General features: G+C 41.4%; 1 protein-coding gene and 1 non-coding gene across 3 annotated transcripts in view; both read right to left on the bottom strand.

The window, feature by feature from the left end:
* Positions 1 to 25725, bottom strand: part of LOC126260121 (sialic acid synthase) — a 93077-nt gene that overhangs the window by 22279 nt on the left and 45073 nt on the right. For both annotated transcript variants that reach the window (XM_049957369.1, XM_049957368.1), the window contains exons 2-3: positions 2851 to 2870; positions 2011 to 2144 (exon numbers count right to left, since the gene is read on the bottom strand). In XM_049957369.1, coding sequence (XP_049813326.1) covers positions 2011 to 2142 — 132 coding nt within the window. In that variant the 5' untranslated portion in view covers positions 2143 to 2144; positions 2851 to 2870. The remainder of the gene's footprint in view (positions 1 to 2010; positions 2145 to 2850; positions 2871 to 25725) is intronic.
* On the bottom strand, positions 23377 to 23451 carry Trnat-ugu (transfer RNA threonine (anticodon UGU)). The gene has a single exon. It is a non-coding gene; the product is annotated as a tRNA-Thr (tRNA).

A 25725-nucleotide genomic window follows, 5' to 3' on the forward strand; every position in this document is an offset into this window, starting at 1 on the left:
CCTGGAAATTGAAATAAGAACACCGTGAATTCACTGTCCCAGGAAGGGGAAACTTTATTGACACATTCCTGGGGTCAGATACATCACATGATCACACTGACAGAACCACAGGCACATAGACACAGGCAACAGAGCATGCACAATGTCGGCACTAGTACAGTGTATATCCACCTTTCGCAGCAATGCAGGCTGCTATTCTCCCATGGAGACGATCGTAGAGATGCTGGATGTAGTCCTGTGGAATGGCTTCCCATGCCATTTCCACCTGGCGCCTCAGTTGGACCAGCGTTCGTGCTGGACATGCAGACCACGTGAGACGACGCTTCATCCAGTCCCAAACATGCTCAATGGGGGACAGATCCGGAGATCTTGCTGGCCAGGGTAGTTGACTTACACCTTCTAGAGCACGTTGGGTGGCACGGGATACATGCGGACGTGCATTGTCCTGTTGGAACAGCAAGTTCCCTTGCCGGTCTAGGAATGGTAGAACGATGGGTTCGATGACGGTTTGGATGTACCGTGCACTATTCAGTGTCCCCTCGACGATCACCAGTGGTGTACGGCCAGTGTAGGAGATCGCTCCCCACACCATGATGCCGGGTGTTGGCCCTGTATGCCTCGGTCGTATGCAGTCCTGATTGTGGCGCTCACCTGCACGGCGCCAAACACGCATACGACCATCATTGGCACCAAGGCAGAAGCGACTCTCATCGCTGAAGACGACACGTCTCCATTCGTCCCTCCATTCACGCCTGTCGCGACACCACTGGACGCGGGCTGCACGATGTTGGGGCGTGAGCGGAAGACGGCCTAACAGTGTGCGGGACCGTAGCCCAGCTTCATGGAGACGGTTGCGAATGGTCCTCGCCGATACCCCAGGAGCAACAGTGTCCCTAATTTGCTGGGAAGTGGCGGTGCGGTCCCCTACGGCACTGCGTAGGATCCTACGGTCTTGGCGTGCATCCGTGCATCGCTGCGGTCCGGTCCCAGGTCGACGGGCACGTGCACCTTCCGCCGACCACTGGCGACAACATCGATGTACTGTGGAGACCTCACGCCCCACGTGTTGAGCAATTCGGCGGTACGTCCACCCGGCCTCCCGCATGCCCACTATACGCCCTCGCTCAAAGTCCGTCAACTGCACATACGGTTCACGTCCACACTGTCGCGGCATACTACCAGTGTTAAAGACTGCTATGGAGCTCCGTATGCCACGGCAAACTGGCTGACACTGACGGCGGCGGTGCACAAATGCTGCGCAGCTAGCGCCATTCGACGGCCAACACCGCGGTTCCTGGTGTGTCCGCTGTGCCGTGCGTGTGATCATTGCTTGTACAGCCCTCTCGCAGTGTCCGGAGCAAGTATGGTGGGTCTGACACACCGGTGTCAATGTGTTCTTTTTTCCATTTCCAGGAGTGTAGTATAAATGATTTTAAGTGCCCTACAGTTTAAGAACAATTGCAGTGCTACTATTATAACAAAAGGAGATGTAACTTACATGTACAAATACAAACAGCATTAATGATGTAAACAAAATTGTAATTTAATATGAAATGGGCTGAGAATATGATTGCTCAAAATTATTATTTGCTCAATGCCAGTTAGTATCAGTGGATACTTGTCAGTGCATTTAATATAATTTCACCTGATGCATACAGTGTATTTTATCCACAGACCCAATAAATAAATAAATAAATATTGTTATTCCATCCTGGAATTTTCATTGTTTGATTTCTACCCAAAATGAGATTTTTAGGAATATTGTTGCCATCATTACAACAACTTTTCCAGGTTTGTGACAGTGGCATTATGTTGTTACGTAGACAAGCATTTCAGTTCTTGTTACAAGTGGCCAAAATGTTGGTCTATATAACATGATGCTGCAGTCACATACCCAGAAACATTTGTTGAAGTTATAAAAAATTCTTGCAGTTAATATCTTGCTTAAGAAAATGACTAGTCCATTATTTATTGCAAATGCTAAATAAAGAATCTTGAATTATAGCTCACCTTTGCACAACTGATTAGTTTCTTAGCTATTCCAATATCACCTTGATGGTTCTGACCGATTTCGGCAATAATGAAGCATGGTTCATTAGTTCCCACTTTTTTTCCATAAGCTATATCAATATCTGCAGCCATTGCTAGGAGAGGAGAGAAGGCATTATGAACATCACATGATGCATATCTGTGAATTATATTCACAATGTAAAATGCATTTACAACAGATAGAACTGAGAACAGTTGGTGTGGAGTTAACAGACACTTGAAACAGTTAAAAGGCAATGAATTGTGAGCAATCAAAACCCAAGGAAAAAATTAAGGAAAATAAGTAGTATAAACAATCAAGCTCATGAATCGTGGGCAATCAAAACTCAGGAAGAAATTAAAGAAGCAAGTAGCATAGAAAAAGGTCATTAATTGTGAGCAATCGAATGCCAACAAAAAACTGAAGAAAGTAAGTAGGGTATTGTTGACAAATGTATTACGTATGTGCATTTTATCATGAGAAGAAAATCTTTGATGAAATACAAACAATGATTGATAAGACAGATTATCAGACATATAAAATGAAGCAGTGAATAAAGATAGGTATGAACAAAATAAAAATGAGTACTTGTTTCATTGTCCAAATTTTGTATGGGAAATTTTCAAACTGTCATTACTTTTTGTGCAGAAACCTATCACTTCCCACTAAAATCTAAATATGAGTTGTGATAATTCTCTAGTTTTCATTCAGTATCCTCATTATGGAGAAATGACAAGTAGTTACAAAGTGTACATAACAATTTATCAAAGATTATTTGAAATGTCTGCTTTTATTTATAAGAATTTATTATTTATACTCACCAGAGATGACCAGCTGCTCACTGCCAGTGTGCATGCAAAGACCAAAGATTGTGAAAGAAGTGCTCCGCAGTATCATCAAAAGATCTTTTGTAGACAGTTTGTGTCAAGCCTAGTGGAATTAACATATGGCATGTCAACTGCATACAATCTGAAGACTTACTCAATCTTACTGAATGTAGTTATTACTTTATTTATTGTAACTGCATATAAGTTATATAAATTATAATTTTAAAACCTTAATTAAGTTTTTAATAAACTGGAGTTTTTATTTGATTAATGGATCCACTGCAGCTACATGGAAGAATTTCATTTACAAGTGAGTTATTGATCTATAAATTATAGTGGCACAAAAAATGATGGGATACTACACCTTACAGTATCTACTGCAAGAGAATAAATAGTGAAGTCCTTTAAAGGCAAATTATGGCAAACTTTAATTATGGAGTGCTGAAAGTCATTTACAACATTATGTCCGAAACCAGCCATTTTATTGCATACATCACAGTTCAAGAATAAATAATTAGCTCTAAATAGTGCAGTACAAATTCTATGCAACTAAGGTAAAGTAATGGTATGCAGCTTTGAAAATTTTCCAGTGCCAATCTTAACATCACATTCACATCAAGAACAATATGAAGCAATGCAAACTTCTTGTTGGATGAAAGTTATAAAATTTTCATGAAATCAACCAATTTACTATCACACAATGAAGTAATAGAAAGATAAAACAAATTCTTATTTGGTCCTACACCACTGCATCTTTTTACCTACTGAGAACACAAATTTAACACTGTACGAGAGAGAAAGTGATAAGAGTAAGAGAAGAAGATAACAAATAATTACTCTCAGGGACATCAAGGCAGAATATAACAGATCTATACTGGCTGTAATTGTACCACCCAACGCCACTACAGAATCCGAGTAGTCAGTGCAAAATTACTGTTGACACCATAGTGCCACTACCTAGGTGGAGCTTGTCACCAGGAGACCCTCTGATGAGGCCATACCTACCAGAATCCTCCATAAAAGCCAGCCCAGCATCAGTCTGACTCAGTTGTAATTTGATAACAGAGTGAGTGCTAGAGAAGTATGTGCCAATTGATCTATTGGTTTGTTTCTCCTTACAGGCTTAGTTTATAGGCTTCTGCAATTTAGTCTCTGACACTGAATTTGGGTTGCATTTCATACTTAAAGATAGATTAAACTGTTGTGGGGAGCATTCTGTAACCTATCTCACTCTGTCCAACAAACTGGGACAAGTCTCTGTTAGTGTAGATTGCCTTTACATAAGTGGTGATGAGGATGAGACCTGTGACATATGCAACTCAGACTGTGAAAATTTTGTGGTTAGATGAGAGTGAGGGCCTTCAACCATGGAGCAACTACAACTACTAGTCACACAGGCAGTGCAAGCATTAGTAAATGCAGCAGATACATCTTTTGTGGCAGCCATGTTTATGGCTTTTCTATCTTTTAATGAGCAAAGGATGCACTGACGAGGATAATTGCAACACTCCTACAGAATCGGCATTTTTTTGTGGACTTCCAAGGAAAACACAGCTGATGGAGAACTCAAAAGAACGGTCTCCCCCAAGGAAGTGTACTGTCAACTATTTTATTTAATGTGTACACTAACGATCAACCACAGCCGCAAGGATGTGAAAAGTTTCATATGTGCTGATGACCTTGCTCTTGTGCTGATGACCTTGCTCTTGCTGCCCAGGGCAATTGGTCTGAAGATTTAGAGATAATGCTTACACATGGTCTACAACAGCTTGGTACTTACTATGAAAAGAATCAACTCACACCCAATCGTAAGAAAACGCAAGTGTGTTCATTCCATATGAAACATAAACAAGCTAACAGGAAACTTGAAATATTCTGGAATGGAGTTGCACTAGAATATTGTTCCCACCCCAGGTATTTGGGCGTCACTCTCGACTGTACACTGACCTACAAGGAACATTGTCTGAAGCTGAAGCAGAAAGTATCTTCCAGAAACTGCCTTCTTTGGAAACTGGCAGGATCGAACTGGGGTACACATCCACAAACATTAAGGACTACAGCTCTTGCCTTATGCTATTCTGCAGGAGAGTATGCTATCCCAGTGTGGTACAATTCAGTACATGCAAAGCAGGTTGATGTAGCCTTAAATGACAGCTGTAGAATAGTTACAGGCTGCCTAAGGCCAACCCCCATGGACAAAGTTCAGTGTCTCACTGGGATTGCTCCATGTGACATCAGAAGAGAGGTCGCCACTAACATCGAGAGGCAAAAATCAAATACAGTGACCTGACATCCACTCTGTGGACATCAACCTGCCAAGCCAAAACTGAAGTCCAGGGAGAGTTGCCTAACAACTTAACAGCCCCTAGGAAGGATCAGCTGCGGCTACCCGACTCACCAAGTGGAAAGAAATATGCCAACACCTGTCAAACTGGATGACACCACAAGAATCCCTGCCGCCTGGTTGCACAGAAGTGGGTCAATAGGAAGTCCTTGAACAGACTACGGACCGAAGTCGCAAGATCAAGGGACAATCTCCTTAAATGGAACTTCCAACTCCCAAATGCCAGCACAACACTGTGTGAATGCAGTGAATTGCAGACAATCTGGCATCTCCTCAATTGTAACTCAAGCCCAACCAGCTGTAGCATGAAGGACTTAACATCTGCAGCACCCAATGCTATCAAATTTGCCCAATTCTGGGTGAATACTGTATAGTTTTCTTTGTGTGTATTGTATATGTGTTCATTTTAGTGTACCTCTGACACGAATAAAGAAAGAATGAGCAAAGTAAAGGGTGGGACACTTACCACCAATGATTGCAGTTAAATTTCAGAGCTTGCTCAGTTTACGACACAGAAAGATGAATGGCCATGTTCTTGTCATGACATCCCAAAGGGCATCACCTAATTCAGAAATTAGAACCACTAACAAATCCAGCATAACTTAAGTTGCCCAGAATAGTGTCGTTATTACAAGGACATTGTTCAATGAAGAATCATGTTTTGCAGCCAGGTTAGAATTTTGGCAATGAAACGGGGCCCTTATCAGTCTTACGTAGACTGGGCCATTGATCTACAAGAATTAAGTTGGAATTGCAGTTCTGAACTTTTGTGTAAGCAGAACTATGCTTACTCTCCAATCAGGGATGTTCTAGTGCTCCTTACCCATGACTTGGAAGTAAGAAAACACACATTGAGATAATTGGATCCCACTCTGATGTAACTAATGCAAACTGCTCAAGCTTATGTAACAGCCTGCAAATCTCAGAGTGTGTTTATGTGGGAAGAAGATGTTGAGGCAATCAGCTCTCTGCCACCAGTCATTATGGAGGTTGCACAATCCCCATGGCAGAGCCCTCCCATTTTCCATGGCCCTAATGACCCCCTCAACAAACACACCAACAGAAATGGGCCACGTAAGCAGCAGTGCGGTTGCTCAGCTGTAAACATTGCTTCCTTCACCATGCTTGAAGTGCATGCCCCCGTCGGCGTCCAGCGTACTGTAGGTGTAACAAAAAGGGACACTTGCAAGAGCTGTGTTTTAGTAGTTCTGCTACAAATGCATTCCAGATTGTGGAAGTGAAGCAAATGAATGATGAATCAGAGAAGTGCAAACTTCTCAGAATGCAGCTGAGTAACTGTACAAAGATGTGTTCATAGGCAAAAAATCAGTGAAGCTATTCCTAGACACTGTTGCTTCTGTGTTCTTACTAAACCAGCCTAGTTACCTAAGTTTAGGGTCATCATGCTTCCAGGCAGCAGAGACAAACCTTTGAGGCTATGGACTCCATAATACATTGGTGTTAGGGAAACCTCCAGTTTTGCTCTCTTACAGCCAAGTCACTTGTCAAGTAAATTTTCTTGTGGTAGCTTTCCCCAAAGTGGACAATATTTTGGGGGTGGACTCTTTTCTTGCTTTGGGACTTATGGCTCATGAAACGGTACATGTCATGCCCCACCCCCCTCCCAAAAGACTCACCATAATAGATATGCTTAAATTTTCTCACCTGGGTTGGGAAGTGCAACTGATTTTGAAGCTCAGGCCACTCTTAAGGCAACAGCTACCTAGCTCTTCTTCACATCTCAACTGGTGCCTCTGGCCCTAAAAGACACCCTAAAAACAGAGCTGGCCACACACACTCATGAAGATGTGTTAACAGCTATTCGCCACAGTCAGTAGGCCACTCCACTGGTAACAGCATGCAAACCCAACAGCACCTTGAGGCTTTGTGATGACTTTAAGGTGTCAATAAGTGCACAAGCTGAAGTAGAAACTTAAACACTACCGATCCTTGATGAACACATTGCAAAACTGGGTTATAATACATTACTCAATGAAACTGACTCAAAAATGCATGTTTCCAAATATCCTTGGATGCAGCATCACAGATTTACCTGGTGCTCAATATGCATATGTCCTCTACCATTATAATTGGTTAACTTTCACAATCTCATCAGCTACTGCCATATTCCAGCATTTTATGGATCAATTACTATAAGGCATTTCAAACTGTGCTGCAAAGCTCAATGATATCTTGGTTACAGGTGCGACTCCAGGAGCCACATTCACAATCTCAGCCTCTTGTTCCAGAAGCTGGCTGCAAAATGACTAAAATCCAAACTGCACAAGTGTTCCACCAAGCAACTGTCCATGACATGTACTGCATGCACTATTGCATGCTGTAGTTTTCTGGCAACTTACAGAACCACCCTGACTGGAGGCTGTAAGCTGGCAGAGCAGCTTCAAGGACACCCTTACCACACCCTCTTGGATAAGCTGAACCTGCCACTATACATGTCATCACTAAGGCTTCTCCCTTGCATGTGGATGACCTGCTTGTGGGCCTACGAGCCTCAATGCCACTCAACCTTGATCTGTGAGATGATCTCCACCCATCAGAAGCCCATGGCTATTTCATGGCCTTCACCTGCCACCAGTCCATAGCGTATATTGTAGCCTCTACCCATGGCCTTCTCTGGCACCATCAAAATCACCTTCATCTTTGCCATCCCTAGTCAGAAGTCACCTGCTTCTTGACCCTCATTGGACCTTATGTTTCTGTGGCAGCTCATCCATCTTCCATTGAACCTCGTCCTGCCCTGACCTCCCACAGTGATGCCCACAGACCCTGACCTGCTGCCTACCTGGTGGTAGCTCCGTTGGACCATGCATGACCAGTTTCTTTTCCCTGGCAGTTGCTGCTTAATATGGGGGGGGGGGGGGGAGGAGCAGGAGAGGCAATGGTGGAGTAGATGTAGTGGCGTCAAACGGCATCTCTACGGAAACCAAGCAGCTGGCACAACATTACTGGTGACTGGCTTGGCACCACTCCCCGGTGCCATCTGATGAGCCCACGACTACCAGAATCCTGGATATAAGCTGGGCCCATGGCTGGCCTGAGTCATTTGTAATTGAATAATAGTGTGGATCCTATGGAAGTGTGCTCTGGTTTGTTTATTGGTTTCGTTCTTGCAAAGGACATGGTTTATGGGTGTTGACTCTTCAGACGCTGACACTATGCAAACTGGACTTCAGTTGGATTGCTTTCTGGTAACTTGCACTGCTCTGGGGGGAGGGGTGGGGTGGGGGGTGGGGCATTCTGTAATCTGTCTCAATTTGTCAAATAACCCAGGGTAAGTCTCCATTAGTTTCTTAGTGTGATCACCTTAACAAAACCAACACTGCTCATAATCCTATGAGAATAAATGTTGATATGTATCTTCTCTGGAGCTCCATCTTCAACCTTGAGTGCACACTGAAATGCTATGTTGGCTCAGGCTTGCATTTGCATTGCATAGTGTACCTACTTCATGTCAATCAGGAACATATGAGTCCAGATAATAATTACAAACAACAACAGCCGTGCACTGTAAATTTTTCATGCATGTCGCATCCTAAACAAAGAAATGTGATTAAAAAATCAGTCGACTGGCCTAAAGTGTGCAAAAAAGAACAAAAAGTGTTGATTTTTGCCGATAATCATGGACGTCAGATAGCAGAAAAGGTAGCAGATACACAAACTAACGCAAGTGTCCAAGCCATTGTCAAACCAGGAGCAGGCATTGCAGAAGTGACAAAAACAGTGGTAAAATCGTGTGAAAACCTTAACCCAAAAGACTGTGTCGTAATTTTTGCAGGTGCGAATGATGTTGCCAGAGATAAAGGTAGTGAACTCATCACTATTCTTGAAAGTGTGCTACCCAAATTAGGCAACACAAATGTAGCTGTTGTAAATCAACCACACAGATACGACCTTCCTCCTTGGTCATGTGTAAATAAGTTAATAGAAAGAGTAAACAAAGAGATAGATACTGTATGCAAAAAGTTTCTGTACGTGAACTTAATAAATGTAAGCATGTTAGACAGGTCCATGCACACCAGCCATGGCCTTCATTTAAATCACATTGGGAAACAATTTTTGGTTGAAGAAATCTGTCGTCTAGCAAATTGGAATCACAATAGGCCTAATATAGAAGCAGTCCAAAGTACTTTGGACAAATGGGTCATAAAGAAAGATGCAATGTCTTATAAAAAGGGTGAAAGGCATTTTTTAGGGAAGTAGACTGTATCACAAATAAATGTGATGCAGAATTAAATTGCAAATATAAACTGAAGATTGTACACCAGAATGTACAGTCATTAACAAACAAAGCTGATGAAATAAATATACTCCTCAATAGTGAATGGAAAGATGTTTCAGTGTTATGTTTTTGTGAGCATTGGTTACAAAATGAGTATTTTCAGTACTTAAAAATATTACATTTTAACCTTGCAAACTGCTTTTGTAGAATGGAATCAAAACATGGGGGAACTTGTATATATGTAAAAGAAAATGTAGATTACAAGAGTATAACATCTGTTTGCAAACTTGGTTGTGAAAGAGACTTTGAAATCTCAGCTGTAGAGTTAATGTCTGAAAACACTATTATTTTATGTGTGTATAGATCTCCTGTTAGCAACATAAGTGTTTTTTTTTTTTTCAAAAAATTGTACCTTGCTTTAGGCAAACTTAAGACAACTGGGAAAACAGTGGTACTATGTGGTGATTTTAATATTGACTTTCTGAGCCATAGCCCTCACAGGGAAACGTTTTTAAATATTATAAAAGCCTACAATCTTTGTCTTACTGTTAGCTCTCCAACACATGTAACTAAAACTAGTGTCACTCTCCTTGATCAGGTATGTGTAAACATGGACAAGTGTACATCAGAAAACTTTGATACCGGCTATAGTGACCACCTTTCACAATTACTGACCATACCTGTAAATCACATTTCGACCAGTATAGAAAATGTTATCCATAAAAGGATTTATAGTGGGAAAAATATTGAATGCTTCCAGTACCTAATCAGGGAACAATCTTGGAGAGAAGTATATGATACCTCTAATACTAACGAAAAGATGGAACATTTTTTGAACATTTTCAAGCATAACTTTGACATAGCTTTTCCACAAAGGAAAGTTATTTCCAAGAGCACAGATAGATTCAGAAACTGGATTACATCAGGCATCAGAGTATCTTGTAAAAGGAAGCGGGAACTTTTTCTGCAGTCAAAAATTAACAGCAGTCCAGAATTTATTAATTATTTCAAAAAATACAAGCTAGTTTTGAAACGCATCATTAAGGAGGCAAAAATTAAGGAAAATGACAAATATATTATGAAGTCATCCAATAAAACTAAGTCCATGTGGAAAGCTGTGCAGAATCTTACTGGGAAGAAGACAACTCACAAAAATATTGTGATATCACATGATGGCAAGAATGTCACTGACCCTAGGGAAGTTGCAAATAGTTTCAATTCTTACTATGCAACTGTTTCTGGGAAATTAGTGAAGGAAAAATTTGGAAATCCACCTAATACAACATGGAAAGAACTTTCATCTATTGAAATAAATAATATATCCATGTTCCTCAGTCCAGTAAGCCCAACAGAGCTCCTAAATACCATTTATTCACTGAAGAGTAAGTACTCAAATGGTATTGATGATATTCCAGATTATATTATAAAAATAACTGCAAGACAAATACTTTCACCTTTATTGGACATATGCAATTCATCCTTAGCATGTGGTGTCTTCCCTCAGCAACTGAAAATGGCAAAAGTAATACCCCTATATAAAAAAGGTGATCATCAATGTATGGGTAACTGTAGGCCTGTGTCTCTATTGTCAGGGTTTTCGAAAAGTATTGAAAAAGTGTTCCTTTCAAAAATAATTACATTCTTCGACAAGAATAATATTATTTCTGGATGTCAACATGGCTTCAGACCACAGAGATCAATTGAAACTGCCACTTTCAATCTGATAAACCATGTCGTAAATGCAGTGGACAACCACAGAAATATCTCAGGTTTATTCTTGGACCTAACAAAAGCTTTTGATGTGATTGATCATTCTATACTCCTGAGGAAGCTCGAATGGTATGGTCTAAGAGGTGTGCCAAATCAGTGGATCAAATCATATTTGGAATATCGTTCTCAGGTAACTGAAATTAAGTACACAGAAGGAAATGAACTCCAGGTACACGTTTCAGAACCACGTGGACTAACTCATGGTGTTCCACAGGGCTCCATTTTAGGTCCCTTTCTTTTTTTGGTCTACATTAATGATTTCCCATCACACGTTAGGGATTCTGAACCAGTACTGTTTGCAGATGACACCAGTCTATTGATTGAAGGAAATAATTAAGAAAATCTTACTGCATCTGCAAAAGATATTACAAAAGCAGTGTCTGAATGGTTTACCAGAAACAGGCTAATAGTTAATCCCCAAAAAACTGTACTAATGAATTTCCACACTGATCAAAATAAAAATCCGGCACAACCTGTAATATGTATAGATAACCAAAACATTAGTTCTGTCAATGAAACTAAATTTCTTGGGATTCATATCCAGTAAAATCTTAAATGGAACACTCATATCACAGCCCTAAATTCAAAACTAGCAAAAATGAGCTATGTGGTAAGAATTCTCTGCAACAGTACTAGTGCAGAAACAGTTAGGGCTGTATACTTTGCTCATGTACATTCAATACTGAAGTACGGTATCATTTTCTGGGGAAATGTACATCAGGCCATAACAGTTTTCAGGAAACAAAAGGCAATTATAAGAATAATGAAACAAGTGAGCAGCAGAAAATCATGCAAACCTTTCTTTAAAGATCTAAAGATCCTACCCCTTCCCTGCCTTTATATACTGGAAATAGTCACGCATGTCAAAAAAAGCATACTGAGAAAAGAAAACCTTTTTCCTCAAAACAAAAGTGTCCATGATTACAGTACCAGGTCAGACAGTGACAAACATGTCAATCATTGTAACACCACATTATGCCAAAAAGGTGTATATCATGCAGGAACAAAACTTTACAACAGATTACCAAGACATATAAAATCTCTTACTGAAGTACAAAGCTTTAAAAAGTCTGTGACATCCTACCTTCTGAAAAACTGCTACTATTCAGTCTCACAGTATCTTATGCAAGAAAAAATGTAATTTGTATCTTTAATTGTAGAAATAAGTTATAAATATACAGTATTTCAAAAATTTGTAATTATTAACTGTATAGATCCAATTTGTCATAAAAATTTATAAAATTTATGTTTGATATTTGAAAATCCAATAGCCAAAAAATGTTTTCTGTCCAATATCCTGTGTACAATATATGTACTTAAAAAGAGATTTATATGGACAAATAAATAAATAAATAAATAAGTGATCTGTCACCCTGACACTTTTCATAATACCAATTATCTTGAATATTTTCTTATGTTCACCTTTCCATGAATTCTTGATGCAGTGATCCTATTATGTAGTGCTATGGAACTTTGTCTCCATCTGAAGAAGGTTGAGGGCTTAAGTGAGTTCACATTCTCTAGCAACTAGCTATGAAATCACGTAACCACTCTTTAAAGTACTCTTCCTTATTTAACATTTCTCATAAACTATCACAACACTGAGTAAACAGATCATTCAATTGCAACATGCATGAGCCGATCTGGGCAGGATAACTCATCAAATGACAAATACTAGGTAAGAAATTACATAATATAGCTTCTTTTGTTCTGAGGATAGACCATTGTAATCCGACACCTTCTTCTCTAGAATCCACAGCATGACTCCAAAGTGTAACTACTTCTGCATCACAAGTAAAGACACTTTGCTTCTTGATGATGCACTGTGCTCACATTTCTCCCTTCATATTACACATAAATTTAAAAATTTCACACAAAGTGAGCAGTCTTTCTTATACTACTAATTAAAATCATGTTTCTCCATGAACATATTTCATCATTAGAGTAGAAAGAAGTGAGACATGTTTATGTATCAAAAAACAACATACACCATTACAATACTGACGGGTACATCCAAGTCAGTGGAGAAAACTACTGTTGATCTGGTATTGATAAAAACCACGGAGAGATTAGTTACAAGAACTTGGTGAGTAGTAGCTAACCTAGATTTTTATTGGAGTAAAAGAGTGAATATCAAAATGTAGTAGAACATCTCTAATAATGAATGAAAGCAATAAAATACAACAGTATCTGTAGTTTTATAGAATGTAATGAATATAATGTTTTGTGCTGCAGTTTTAGGTAAGTGAGATCTAAGAATGCATTTAGTTATGAATCTTAGCCCAATACTGCAGATCTAATCTTCAGGATGGAGGCAATTGATATGAAGACTATGTTTGAAACAGTATTCAACTTAATTGATAAATCACAGGAACATCACTGGGAAATGCACTATCAAAGGTTGAAAGAACAGGACAGGTGACTATGCCATTACTGACTTTAGTAATTAGATCACTCACACACACACACACACACACACACACACACACACACACACACACACACACACACACACAAACCCACCAACTCCAGCATCTTGGGCCAGAATGCAGTATCACACGGGATGCAATCAGCAATCTGGAAGGGGTGGGGAAGGGGACAGGGAAGGGTAGGGGAATGCGAAAGGGAAGGGATAGTAGTGTATAGGTGGGGAGAGAGATGAATGCGGACTGGTGGAGTGTGCAGGGACTAGACTCCAACAGGCACAGTGTCAAGAGGTTGTGGGGCAGGGAGGTGAGGAAAAAAGGAACAAAAAATGAGAGGAGCCAGGAAAGATGGGCAGATGCAGTGGCAGAGGGCTACAAATAAACAGGGTGGGATACGAGGATGGGGAGGAGATGATAGGACATAGGGCGTGGAAACTGTTGGGTGGAGGATGTAGGGACAGTTGGTTACCATAGGTTGAGGCCAGGATAATTACTGGAGCAGAGAATGTGTTGTAAATATGACTCCCATCTGCGCATTTCAGAAAAACTGGTGGTGGAGGGAAGAATCCAGATGGCTCGGGTAGTGAAGCAGCCATTGAAATCAAGTGTGCTATGTTCAGCTGCATGTTGTGCCACAGTGCGTTCTACTTTGCTCTCGGCCACAGTTTAGTGGTGACTGTTCATTCTGGTGGACAGCTGGCTGGTAGTCATACCAACATTAAAAGCAGCAGACCTGATAAACAACATGGCTGCTTTCACAGGTAGCCTGGCCCCTGAGGGGTAGGATAAACCTGTGACAGGAATGGAATAGAAAGTGCTGGGTGGGTGGATTGGGCAGGTTTTGCACCTGGGTCTTCCACAAGGATACGATCCTTGTGGCAAGGGGCTGGGATTGCGAGTGGCGTAGAGATGGACTAGGATGTTGAGGAGCTTGGGTGGGTGACAGAACACCACTTTCAAGATGGGTGGAAAGTATCTCAGGTATGAATTCCTAACCTCCAACTTAAGCCTCACCATCCTTTCCCAGGTCCCTCCCTCAGAGCATGAACCTTTCAGTAGAGGAAAGAACAGCCATACACAACCGCAAAACAAATCCTGACCTAATCACCCTACCTGCAGACAAAGGTTCCACCACTGTTGTGATGAATCACAGTGACTACCTGGAAGAAGGCCTCTGCCAATTTTCTGACTCCTCCACCTATAAACTTTGCCAGAGTGATCCCATCCCAGAAGTCCAACAAAAATTCCAGTGCCTGCTTAAAGCCTTAGGCACTTCCCAGAACATCTACCCTGAATCCATTTCCATCCTTACCCTTACGACACACTGCACACATATTTTACAGTCTCCACAAAATCCAAAAGCCAATAATCCTGGATGCCCCATTGTGGCTGGTTATTGTGCCCCCACTGAAAGAATTTTGGTGCTCATTGACCAACACTTCCAACCAATTACCCATAATGTAGCCTCCCATGCCAGACACCAACCACTTCCTTCACCGACTGTCCATCATCCCTCCCCCATTACCTCCTGGATCCCTACTCGTCGCTGTTGATGGCACCTCCCTATACACCAACATACTTCATTCCCATGGTTTTACTGCTATTGAACACTACCTTTTCCAGTGCTCTTCACACTCCAAACCCACTACCTCATTCCTCATACACCATGCTAACTTTATTGTATTCCACAACTACTTCTCATTTGAAGGGAACGCATATAAACAAATCTGCGGCACAGCCTTGGGCACTAACATGGCACCCTCTTCTGCCAATCTTTTTATGGGCCATCTAGAGGAAACCTTCCTAGCCTCTCAAAACACCAAAGACCTATTCTGGTTCATGTTCATCCCTATCTTTGTTCCTTCACAACCTCAACATCTCTCCCATCTGCTTCATGTGGTCATCCCCAACCCAGCGTGCCACCTTCCTAGATGTTGACCTCCTCCTCTCTGATGGCTCCATCGACACCATTGTCCACTTAAACCCACCAACCACCATAGTACCTTCATTTTGACAGCTGTCACCCCTTTCACACCAAAAAATCCCTCCCATATAGCCTGGCTATCTGGGGACGGCATATCTGCAGTGACAAAAACTCTCTTGCTCAGTACACTGAGGGTCTCACCACAGACAGGCTCTATCTCCCAGATCTTGTCCACAAACAGATCCCCCATGCCGTTTCCCCTTGCAACCCCAATCCTCCCACCACCCCGCAAAACCCAACCACAGAGTAATGTGCCCTTTGTCACCCAGTACCACACCAGACTGGAACAACTGAACCACATCCTTTGTCAGAGCTTCGATTACGTATCATCGTGCCCTGAAATGAGAGACGTCTTACCCAAGATACTTCCCACTGCTCCTAAAGTGGTGTTCTGTCGTCCACCCAAGCTCCACAATGTCCTAGTCCACCCCTATGCCACTCCCAATCCCAGCCTCTTGCCACAAGGATCATACCCCCGTGGAAGATCCCGGTGCAAAACCTGCCCAATCCACCCACCCAGCACTTCCTATTCCATTCCTGTCACAGGTTTATCCTACCACATCAGGGGTTGGGCCACCTGTGAAAGCAGCCATGTCAATTACCAGCTCTGCTGCAATCATTGCACAGCTTTATATATTGGTATGACTACCAACCTACTGTCCACCAGGATGAACAGTCACCGTGAAACTGTGGCCGAGAGCAAAGTAGAACACCCTGTGGCACAACATGCAGCTGAACATATCACACTTGATTTCAATGGCTGCTTCACTACCCGCATCATCTGGATCCTTCACTCCACCACCAGCTTTTTTGAACTGCGCAGATGGCAGTTATCCTTACAACATATTCTCTGCTCCCATAATTATTCTGGTCTCAACCTATGGTAATACACTGCCTCCACACCCTCCACCCAACAGTTTCCGCCCCCTATGTCCTATCATCTCCTCCCCAATCTTGTCTCCCACCCTGTTTATTTGCAACCTTCTGACAATGCATCTGCCCATCTTTCCCTGCTCCTCTCAGTTTTTGTTCCTTTTTTCCCCCACCTCCCTGCCCCACAATCTCCTGATGCTGCACCTGTTGGAGTCTAGTCTCTGCACACTCCATCAGACAGCACTCAGCTCTCTCCCCACCGGTACTCTACTATCTCTTCACCCCTGCTTTCACCTTCCCCTTCTCCATCCCTTCCAGATTGCTGCTTACAACGTACGTGATGTAGCATTCTGGCCTGAGATGCTGGAGTTGGTGTTCGTGATGCATGAGTTGTGTTTGCTTGTGTGTGTGTGTGTGTGTGTGTGTGTGTGTGTACATCTCTCTTTACTGACGAAGACTGTGGCCGAAAGCTCCATGTGAGTGTCTTTTAATCGTGTCTGCCTGCAACTTGACGTATCTTCTTTACAGTAAGTAGCAATCTATCTTTTGCTACATTGTTGATATTCCTACCTGGAGTTTCCACTGTTTGACATAATTATGCACTTTTAATAAATTTATCATTCACAAAATACCTATTTTTGACAGTTGTGACCAAGTGCTGTCAAAGCTGTAATCTAACAGGCTTTTTTACTTAAGCTGGTCTAGCGGTCCCTGTTAAGATATTCATCTATAGAGTAGAAGGAGTGCCTATCAAAAAGTCTTTCAAACTTTGTTTACACCATGCTTTATCTTGAACCAAGATTTTAATGGTTACTGCCAATTTATTGAAAATGTGTGTTCCTGAATATTGGACCCCTTTTTGGACCAAGATAAGAAATTTAGATTATTCCTAGTATTGATATTATGTATTGAGCTTTTGGTTGGAAAGAGAGATATATTACTTGCAACAAATTTCATTAAGGAATAAGTATACTGAGACATTTCATTTGACAAATTAAATGTTCAAAAGTCCTATGAAATATTCAGATTTGGACCAGAGCACATATCATAGATTCAGCCATTCAAACATCATCCTATCAGGGATATGACACAAGTCAAGTTATAAATTACCAGGCAGGAGAAATCACTGCAGGCAATTTCTGTAAAGTACAATAACAGCAAATTATCACTAGTGTTAATCTACTCATACTGGCAGTTGTGGGAATTACTTCTAGATTATTTTATATACAACTTCTCACTCTTACATTACTCAGCTGTTGTTTTTGTTCACTATTTCATTCTATGAATTTAAGCAACCTTACAGATTTCACAGGAGACTCCCATCCATACAGGAAACCTTGAAAAGAAGACCCTGTATAATACGAACTTAACTACAAACTATAATTTAAATTCCTGGTTCCGAACATTCTGACAATTTACAGGAGGAAGTCTTTTACTTTGTTGTTGAATATCTTGGGACTTCCAGTGCCCTGCCAGAAATCTACTGTCAACCAACTACATATTTTTGCACCAGAATCACCAATGTATAAAACTCTAATCTGAACACAAGATACAGAAACACAGTCTATGTGAAATTATTTTTAGTTCTTGTATTGCAGCTGTATTTCAGAATTCATCTTAAATTCATTATTATTACTAACCACAAATATCATTAGTGAGTAAATGTGCTGACAAACAAGTGTAAGACTCCCACAGTCTCTGAAGAGGCTTCTGACTGCACACTTCTGTAGAAGAAATATTTTTATCTCAGCTCCATCATTTCAGAAAATTATGCTATAGTATAGCACTGAGTGGGAATATGCAAAGCATGTAGATGCTAGCAATCCTATCTGCAAGTCAAAACAATGAGAGACATTCTCAGAGTGAAGCAACCAGAACTGAGATTTTTAGATTAATTTATTCACATGCTGGTACTAAATAATTTTTTTTTTACAGAAGTGATCTATAAAACTAAAGACCAAGTGCACAAAGGGAAGCAAATTTATTGAAATGAACATAAAATTTCAATTTTTCTTCTTCAGATCATAATTACACAACACAAGAAATAGTTCACAATTAAGTCTCTATCTCAGAAAGAGGGTGAGATACATAAGCTCAGTGGCCTGTCAGCAATTGAAAACTGAATCACAATTACAAGAGTCAAAATACTGGTTCACAAAAGACAGACTGCCTCTAATTGCACAAACATTGGGTGGCCAAAACACCAGTGTTGTAAAGATCTGCACTGTAGACGACAAGTCTTGGTGCAGTTGAGGACAACTGCTGGGAGTTCCACATAGCATTGGAATCAAAAATCCCAGGTAAGTCGACTGGTGTCCCATGATAGGTCACAGGAGAATTCCAATAGAGCTTCTGATTGAGAAACCGAGGCATCCGAAGACATAATCTCCATGGAGAAGCTGATTTGGGGGGGGGGGGGGGTGAGAAGGAGGAGGAGGGGTGGGGGTGGCTGCTGTTGATATCCATAGGAGTGGGCATCTGGCCTGACAAAAGGGCTGGTGTCCCCATGTCCTGTGGCCTATGGGTCCTGCAGCTGACGGAGTCAGTGAACATGATTGATGCTTCGGATGCGTCTCACCATTGATGGGGCCAACTCTGGAACAGAATATTGTTGGAATTCTTCCATCTGGGGGACCAACACCCTGTGAGGGCATACTTGGTTGATATGCTTTCTACAGGAGAGCCATCAGGCAGCTGAACTTTGATCATCGCACTGTCCAAAAGGTGTGTGACTTGAGCTGATACCTACTGTAGGTGACCCCTGGCAAAATCTAGTGCCCAGACTGTATCCTGTGTAGCAGTGATGATGTGAATGCTGGATGGGGGGTGAGAGAGCAAGCAGATGGATAATAGACAATTGTGATCGATGTGGCCAACCATGGAGTTTAGCAGTTGCGCTGGATCCTTCCTGTGGAGAGGAGCAGTAGAAGACAAGAAATTAACTGAGTGTTCCTTCGAGATCATGATGTTGGAGCAACTTTGACAGTTGTGTTTTAGAATTGTGAACAAACTTCTCTACCAGACTGTTGGAAGCAATGTGGAATGGCACCATATTTATCAAAGCTATGCCATTCCCTGCACAAAAACTATGAAATTCTGCTGTTATGGACTGAGAGCCAATATCCATCACTATGGTTTCTGGGAGCCCTTCAATTGAGAAGATGCGAGATAAGGACTGGATCACTTTTTTTGATGATGTTGTGTGCATTTGTGAAGCATATGGAAAACTGCTGCTGGGATCTATCATGATCAATCAAGAGTAACCCAGAAAGAGCCCTGCGAAATAAAGATGATTATGAGACCCTAGGGATGTTGCATCAAGCCAATGAAAATACAGTTGGGCTGGTGCTTCCTGCTTGCTCTGACATGTTGTGCACACTGAAACCATGTGTTCTATATCCTTGTCAATGTCCCTCCAGAAGACATGTTGGTGGGCCAACCAGTTGGTGAGGATCATAACCCAATGAACTTCGTGAAGTAATGTCAACACACAGTGTTGGAGGGCTTGTGCAGTGATGCCTCAGGCATAGGCGTTTCATTATCTTCTTGAAGGAGGAGGACACCAATGAGAGTGGACAGCTCATATTGGTAGTACCAACAAGTCTACATCTACATTTACATCTACATCCATACACCGCAAGCCACCTGACGGTGTGTGGCGGAGGGTACCTTGAGTACCTCTATCGGTTCTCCCTTCTATTCCAGTCTCATATTGTTTGTGGAAAGAAGGATTGTCGGTATGCCTCTGTGTGGGCTCTAATCTCTGTGATTTTATCCCCATGGTCTCTTCGCGAGATATACGTAGGAGGGAGCAATATACTGCTTGACTCCTCGGTGAAGCTATGTTCTCGAAACTTCAACAAAAGCCTGTACCGAGCTGCTGAGCGTCTCACCTGCAGAGTCTTCCATTGGAGTTTATCTATCATCTCCGTAACGCTTTCGCGATTACTAAATGATCCCGTAACGAAGCGCGCTGCTCTCCGTTGGATCTACTCTCTCTCTTCTATCAACCCTATCTGGTATGGATCCCACACTGCTGAGCAGTTTTCAAGCAGTGGGCGAACAAGCGTACTGTAACCTACTTCCTTTGTTTTTGGATTGCATTTCCTTAGGATTCTTCCAATGAATCTCAGTCTGGCATCTGTTTTACCGACGATCAACTTTATATGTATGATCATTCCATTTTAAATCACTACTAATGCTTACTCCCAGATAATTTATGGAATTAACTGCTTCCAGTTGCTGACCTGCTATATTGTAACTAAATGATAAGGGATCTTTCTTTCTGTATATTACGGCACATTACACTTGCCTACATTGAGATTCAATTGCCATTCCCTGCACAATGCATCAATTCACTGCAGATCTTCCTGCATTTCAATCAGTGGCGTAGCGTGAGGGGAGACTTTGAGACTTAGTCTCCCCTGTATTCGTGCTTAAAAAAGATGCAATAGTAATTCATAACAAAAATATAAACAACTTTCTACTAAGAGCACTGAATGTGCGAAGACATCAGTTTTGTAGCCCACACTGCCACACCCTGAGTATTGGTGTATCTGCCTGCTTGAGACTTGACTGCTCTCAGTCTCTGCCTCCCTTCCCTTACCTGGCTGTGTGCGCCTGAGCGTTCTCCGCTCCCCTCCACTTCGCCTCTTCCATGAAGGCCGGTGCGCTTCACTTGCTAGCAGGTATCGAGACTAGTCGTTGCCACTTCGATGCTGGCTTTTAACACGGAAGTGAACAGTCGCGCGGTTTGTGTTCATAGTCATTCTTGGGTGATTTTAGTGCATATTTTTGCTGTGTCGTCAACATGAGTGAGCCAGTAACTGTACACCTTATAGAATTTTTATTAAAAACGCCTTTTTCTACATTAACGTACGTAAAAAGTGTGAATTGAAGGACAAACAACCTTCTCCTATACTCAGTGTAGTTTTAAGGGAAACCAAACAAAAACGCACTTTTCAGACAGCCTGGTACGAAAAGTATGCTTGGCTGACTGCAAATGCAGTTAATAACAGATTATATTGTTATATATGTCTTCTGTTTGGTGGTGAAAGGGAATGATGCAATGAGGGCATTTGTACAATAAAGAACTTTGACAGGAAAGCACAAAAACATCAGACATCAAAACGTCACCTGCAGAACAAAGAATCATTTCAGTTATTGGGCAAAAGTAGAACTGAGCAGGCCCTTTCTGAAACCGCTCATCTGGCAGCAATAAAATACAACGAACAAGTTGCATCCAGCAGGAGAGTATTTCTTTGTAAACAAGAACTAGACTTTTGCAGCCACCGAGAAGACAAATCCTCTAGCAACAAAGGTAACTATCTGGAATTGTTGGATTTACTAGCTCAAGGAGAGCAGTTAATCCGAGACCATCTGTCATCATCCTCAACCTTTAAAGGAACGTCTCCAGATATACAGAATGATGTAATAGATATGATAACTCTGGCAGTTAATGAGAAAATAAAATCTTAAATTCAGAACTGCAATTTCATTTCGATTCAGGCTGATGAAACATTAGACATATCATGTAAGAGTCAAATGAGTATAATATTCAGATACTGTATTGCAGACAAAATTGAGGAAAGATTCGTTGGATTTTACGATGTTTCTGGAGATAAAACTGCTGAAGGTTTGTCAAACATTGTTCATGCAGTATTGAAAGAATGGAATGTGGAAGGAAAAGTGGTTAGTCAAATGTATGATGGCGCTTCAGTAATGGTGGGCAGAGAAACAATTGGTGAAGCAGTTCTGTCACTATGCGCTGTTTCTTCATTGTTACGCACACCAACTGAATGTGGTACTGTTACATGCCTCCAAAATCATATGACAATTATGCATGTTTGTAAGTGATCTCACTACATTCCATTCGTTTTTCAGCAAATCATCAAAACGAACTGTACCGCTAACTGAGACAGGATTTAAACTGCCACATGCAAGCAACACTCGCTGGAACTTTCGTTCCAGGGCAGTTTCAACATCTAGTCATTTCTCAGGGCTATATATTGTTTTTAATTATATATTTGATGATATAGACTCTCAGTGGGACCCAGAATCTTTCAGCTGTGCTTTGGGAATGAAACGACGGATGGATAATCCTATGTTTGTCTACTCGCTTTGCTTCTACGGAGGGTGCTTTCTTTATGTTGATCATCTCTTTAATGTTATTCTGTCAAAATCTGTCAGTATAATGCTTGCCACGGCGAAATAAGAACTGTTTTGAGAAACTTACGACAGCTAAGAATGGAAACATTCACTGATGAATGCATTAAATGCAGCTTGTGTTTGAATGGCAACTTATCATTCTGTGACAGTCAAAAGACATCTCACAGGTCACTAACTTACGAGATACTGGATTTGCAAATTGTTCAGATAGAAAGAAGGTTTCAAGACTTTCCCCAAATTCAGTTTGTTGAACTTTTGAACGAAAAGTGTTTCCCAAACTATAAAAAAGAATTCCCAAAGTTGAAACTGCTTCAATTATTAGAACAGTACCTTTTTTTCAAACAAGAACAAGTTGAAAATGAACTATGTAACATATATGCTGATGAGAAAAAACACTTATCTCCAAGAATCCTCTTAAAGTACATTGTCAACAACGATTTAGATTCCGTTTATAAAGAAACAACGAAGTTCCTGCGTTTGGTTTTGACCCTACCCGCAACTACAGCAAGCAGTGAACGAAGCATGAGTACTCTTAAATGAGTGAAGAATTATTTAAGGAATTCAATGTCCTATATATGACCGTAGTATCTGTTCCCGAAAGAACAGTTACCGTGGATGACCATGCAGCTTTACTAGAAATGAAATGATAATTAAATGGACACCCTAGCTGCAAACAGGCATTGATGTACTTCATTGGGGACACGTTGAAAATGTGTGCCCCGACCGGGACTTGAACCCGGGATCTCCTGCTTACATGGCAGACGCTCTATCCATCTGAGCCACCGCGGGCACAGAGGATAATGCGTCTGCAGGGACTTATCCCTTGCACGCTCCCCGTGAGATCCACATTCCCAACATGTCCACACCACTACATTCGTAGTGCGCCTAATAGATGTTTGCCCACCATACTCATTACTTGTGGCAGATTAATCTACCAAGTCCCGTACGAGTTCGGGCATAGTGTGTGCGTTCGCACAAGAAGGTCAATGGCCGGGAAGCCATATTTCAACTATATATGACGGTAGTATCTGTTCCCGAAAGAACAGTTACCGTGGATGACCATGCAGCTTTACTAGAAATGAAATGATAATTAAATGGACACCCTAGCTGCAAACAGGCGTTGCTCACGGGGAGCGTGCAAGGGATAAGTCCCTGCAGACGCACTATCCTCTGTGCCCGCGGTGGCTCAGATGGATAGAGCGTCTGCCATGTAAGCAGGAGATCCCGAGTCCGAGTCCCGGTCGGGTCACACATTTTCAACATGTCCCCAATGAAGTACATAAACACCTGTTTGCAGCTAGGGTGTCCATTTAATTATCATTTCAATTCAATGTCCAACATTCGGCTGTCGTGTTTGAGCACATTAGCAATAGAAAAGTCACTACTTGGAGAGCTATCCAGTGATCAGATCTTTGTAGACAGAGTTATTGACTTATTCGTGGAAAGAAAAGACAGGCGCATTGCACTTGTGTGCAAGAAAATGTAAGTGCTTCTTCTCTTGCTGCTGGAGTTCTACAAATTTGTCTTATTTTCTTGAGCAAGTTAGTTATTATTATTATTATTATTATTATTATTATTATTTGTAGTGGTGGTAGTAGTAGTAGAGTAGTAATTGTTGTTGTTGTTTTATTTGGTGCGTATTGTTTCATTTGTTTAAATTATTGTTTATTGTACTATTTTGTCTTCCTATAATAACTGCAGAGTCTCCCCAACGTTTCCAACCACGCTACGCCACTGATTTCAATACAATTTTCCATTGTTACAACCTCTCGATATACCACAGCATCATCCGCAAAAAGCCTCAGTGAACTTCCGATGTCATTCACAAGCCATTTATGAATATTGTGAATAGCAACGGTCCTACGACACTCCGCTGCGGTACACCTGAAATCACTCTTACTTTGGAAGACTTCTCTCCATTGAGAATGACATTCTGTTATCTAGGAACTCTTCAATCCAATCACAGAATTGGTCTGATAGTCCATATGCTCTTACTTTGTTCATTAAATGACTGTGGGGAACTGTATCGAACGCCTTGCGGAAATCAAGAAACACGGCATCTACCTGGGAACCCGTGTCTACGGCCCTCTGAGTCTCGTGGACGAATAGCGCGGGCTGAGTTTCACACGATCGTCTTTTTCGAAACCCATGCTGATTCCCACAGAGTAGATTTCTAGTCTCCAGAAAAGTCATTATACTCAAACATAGTACGTGTTCCAAAATTCTACAACTGATCGACGTTAGAGATATAGGTATATAGTTCTGCACATCTGTTCGACATCCCTTCTTGAAAACAGGGATGACCTGTGCCCTTTTCCAATCCTTTGGAATGCTACGCTCTTCTAGAGACCTACGGTACACCACTGCAAGAAGGGGGGCAAGTTCCTTCGCGTACTCTGTTTAAAATCGAACTGGTTTCCCATCAGGTCCAGCAGCCTTTTCTCTTTTAAGCGATATTAATTGTTTCTCTACCCCTCTGTCGTCTATTTTGATATCTACCATTTTGTCATCTGTGCGACAATCTAGAGAAGGAACTACAATGCAGTCTTCCTCTGTGAAACAGCTTTGGAAAAAGACATTTATTATTTCGGCCTTTAGTCTTTCATCCTCTGTTTCAGTACCATTTTGGGCACAGAGTGTCTGGACATTGTGTTTTGATCCACCTACCGCTTTGACATAAGACCAAAATTTCTTAGGGTATTATGCCAAGTCAGTACATAGAAATTTACTTTCGAATTCATTGAACACCTCTCGCATAGCCCTCCTCACACTACATTTCGCTTCGCGTAATTTTTGTTTGTCTGCAAGGCTTTGGCTATGTTTATGTTTGCTGTGAATTTCCCTTTGGTTTCGCAGCAGTTTTCTAACTCGGTTGTTGTACCACGGTGGCTCTTTTCCATCTCTTACGATCTTGCTTGGCACATAATCATCTAAAACATATTGTACGATGGTTTTGAACTTTGTCCACTGATCCTCAACACTATCTATACTTGAGACAAAACTTTTGTGTTGAGCCATCAGGTACTCTGAAATCTGCTTTTCGTCACTTTTGCTAAACAGAAAA

Source organism: Schistocerca nitens, chromosome 5, assembly GCF_023898315.1.
Source record: "Schistocerca nitens isolate TAMUIC-IGC-003100 chromosome 5, iqSchNite1.1, whole genome shotgun sequence".
Classification (NCBI taxonomy): domain Eukaryota; kingdom Metazoa; phylum Arthropoda; class Insecta; order Orthoptera; family Acrididae; genus Schistocerca; species Schistocerca nitens.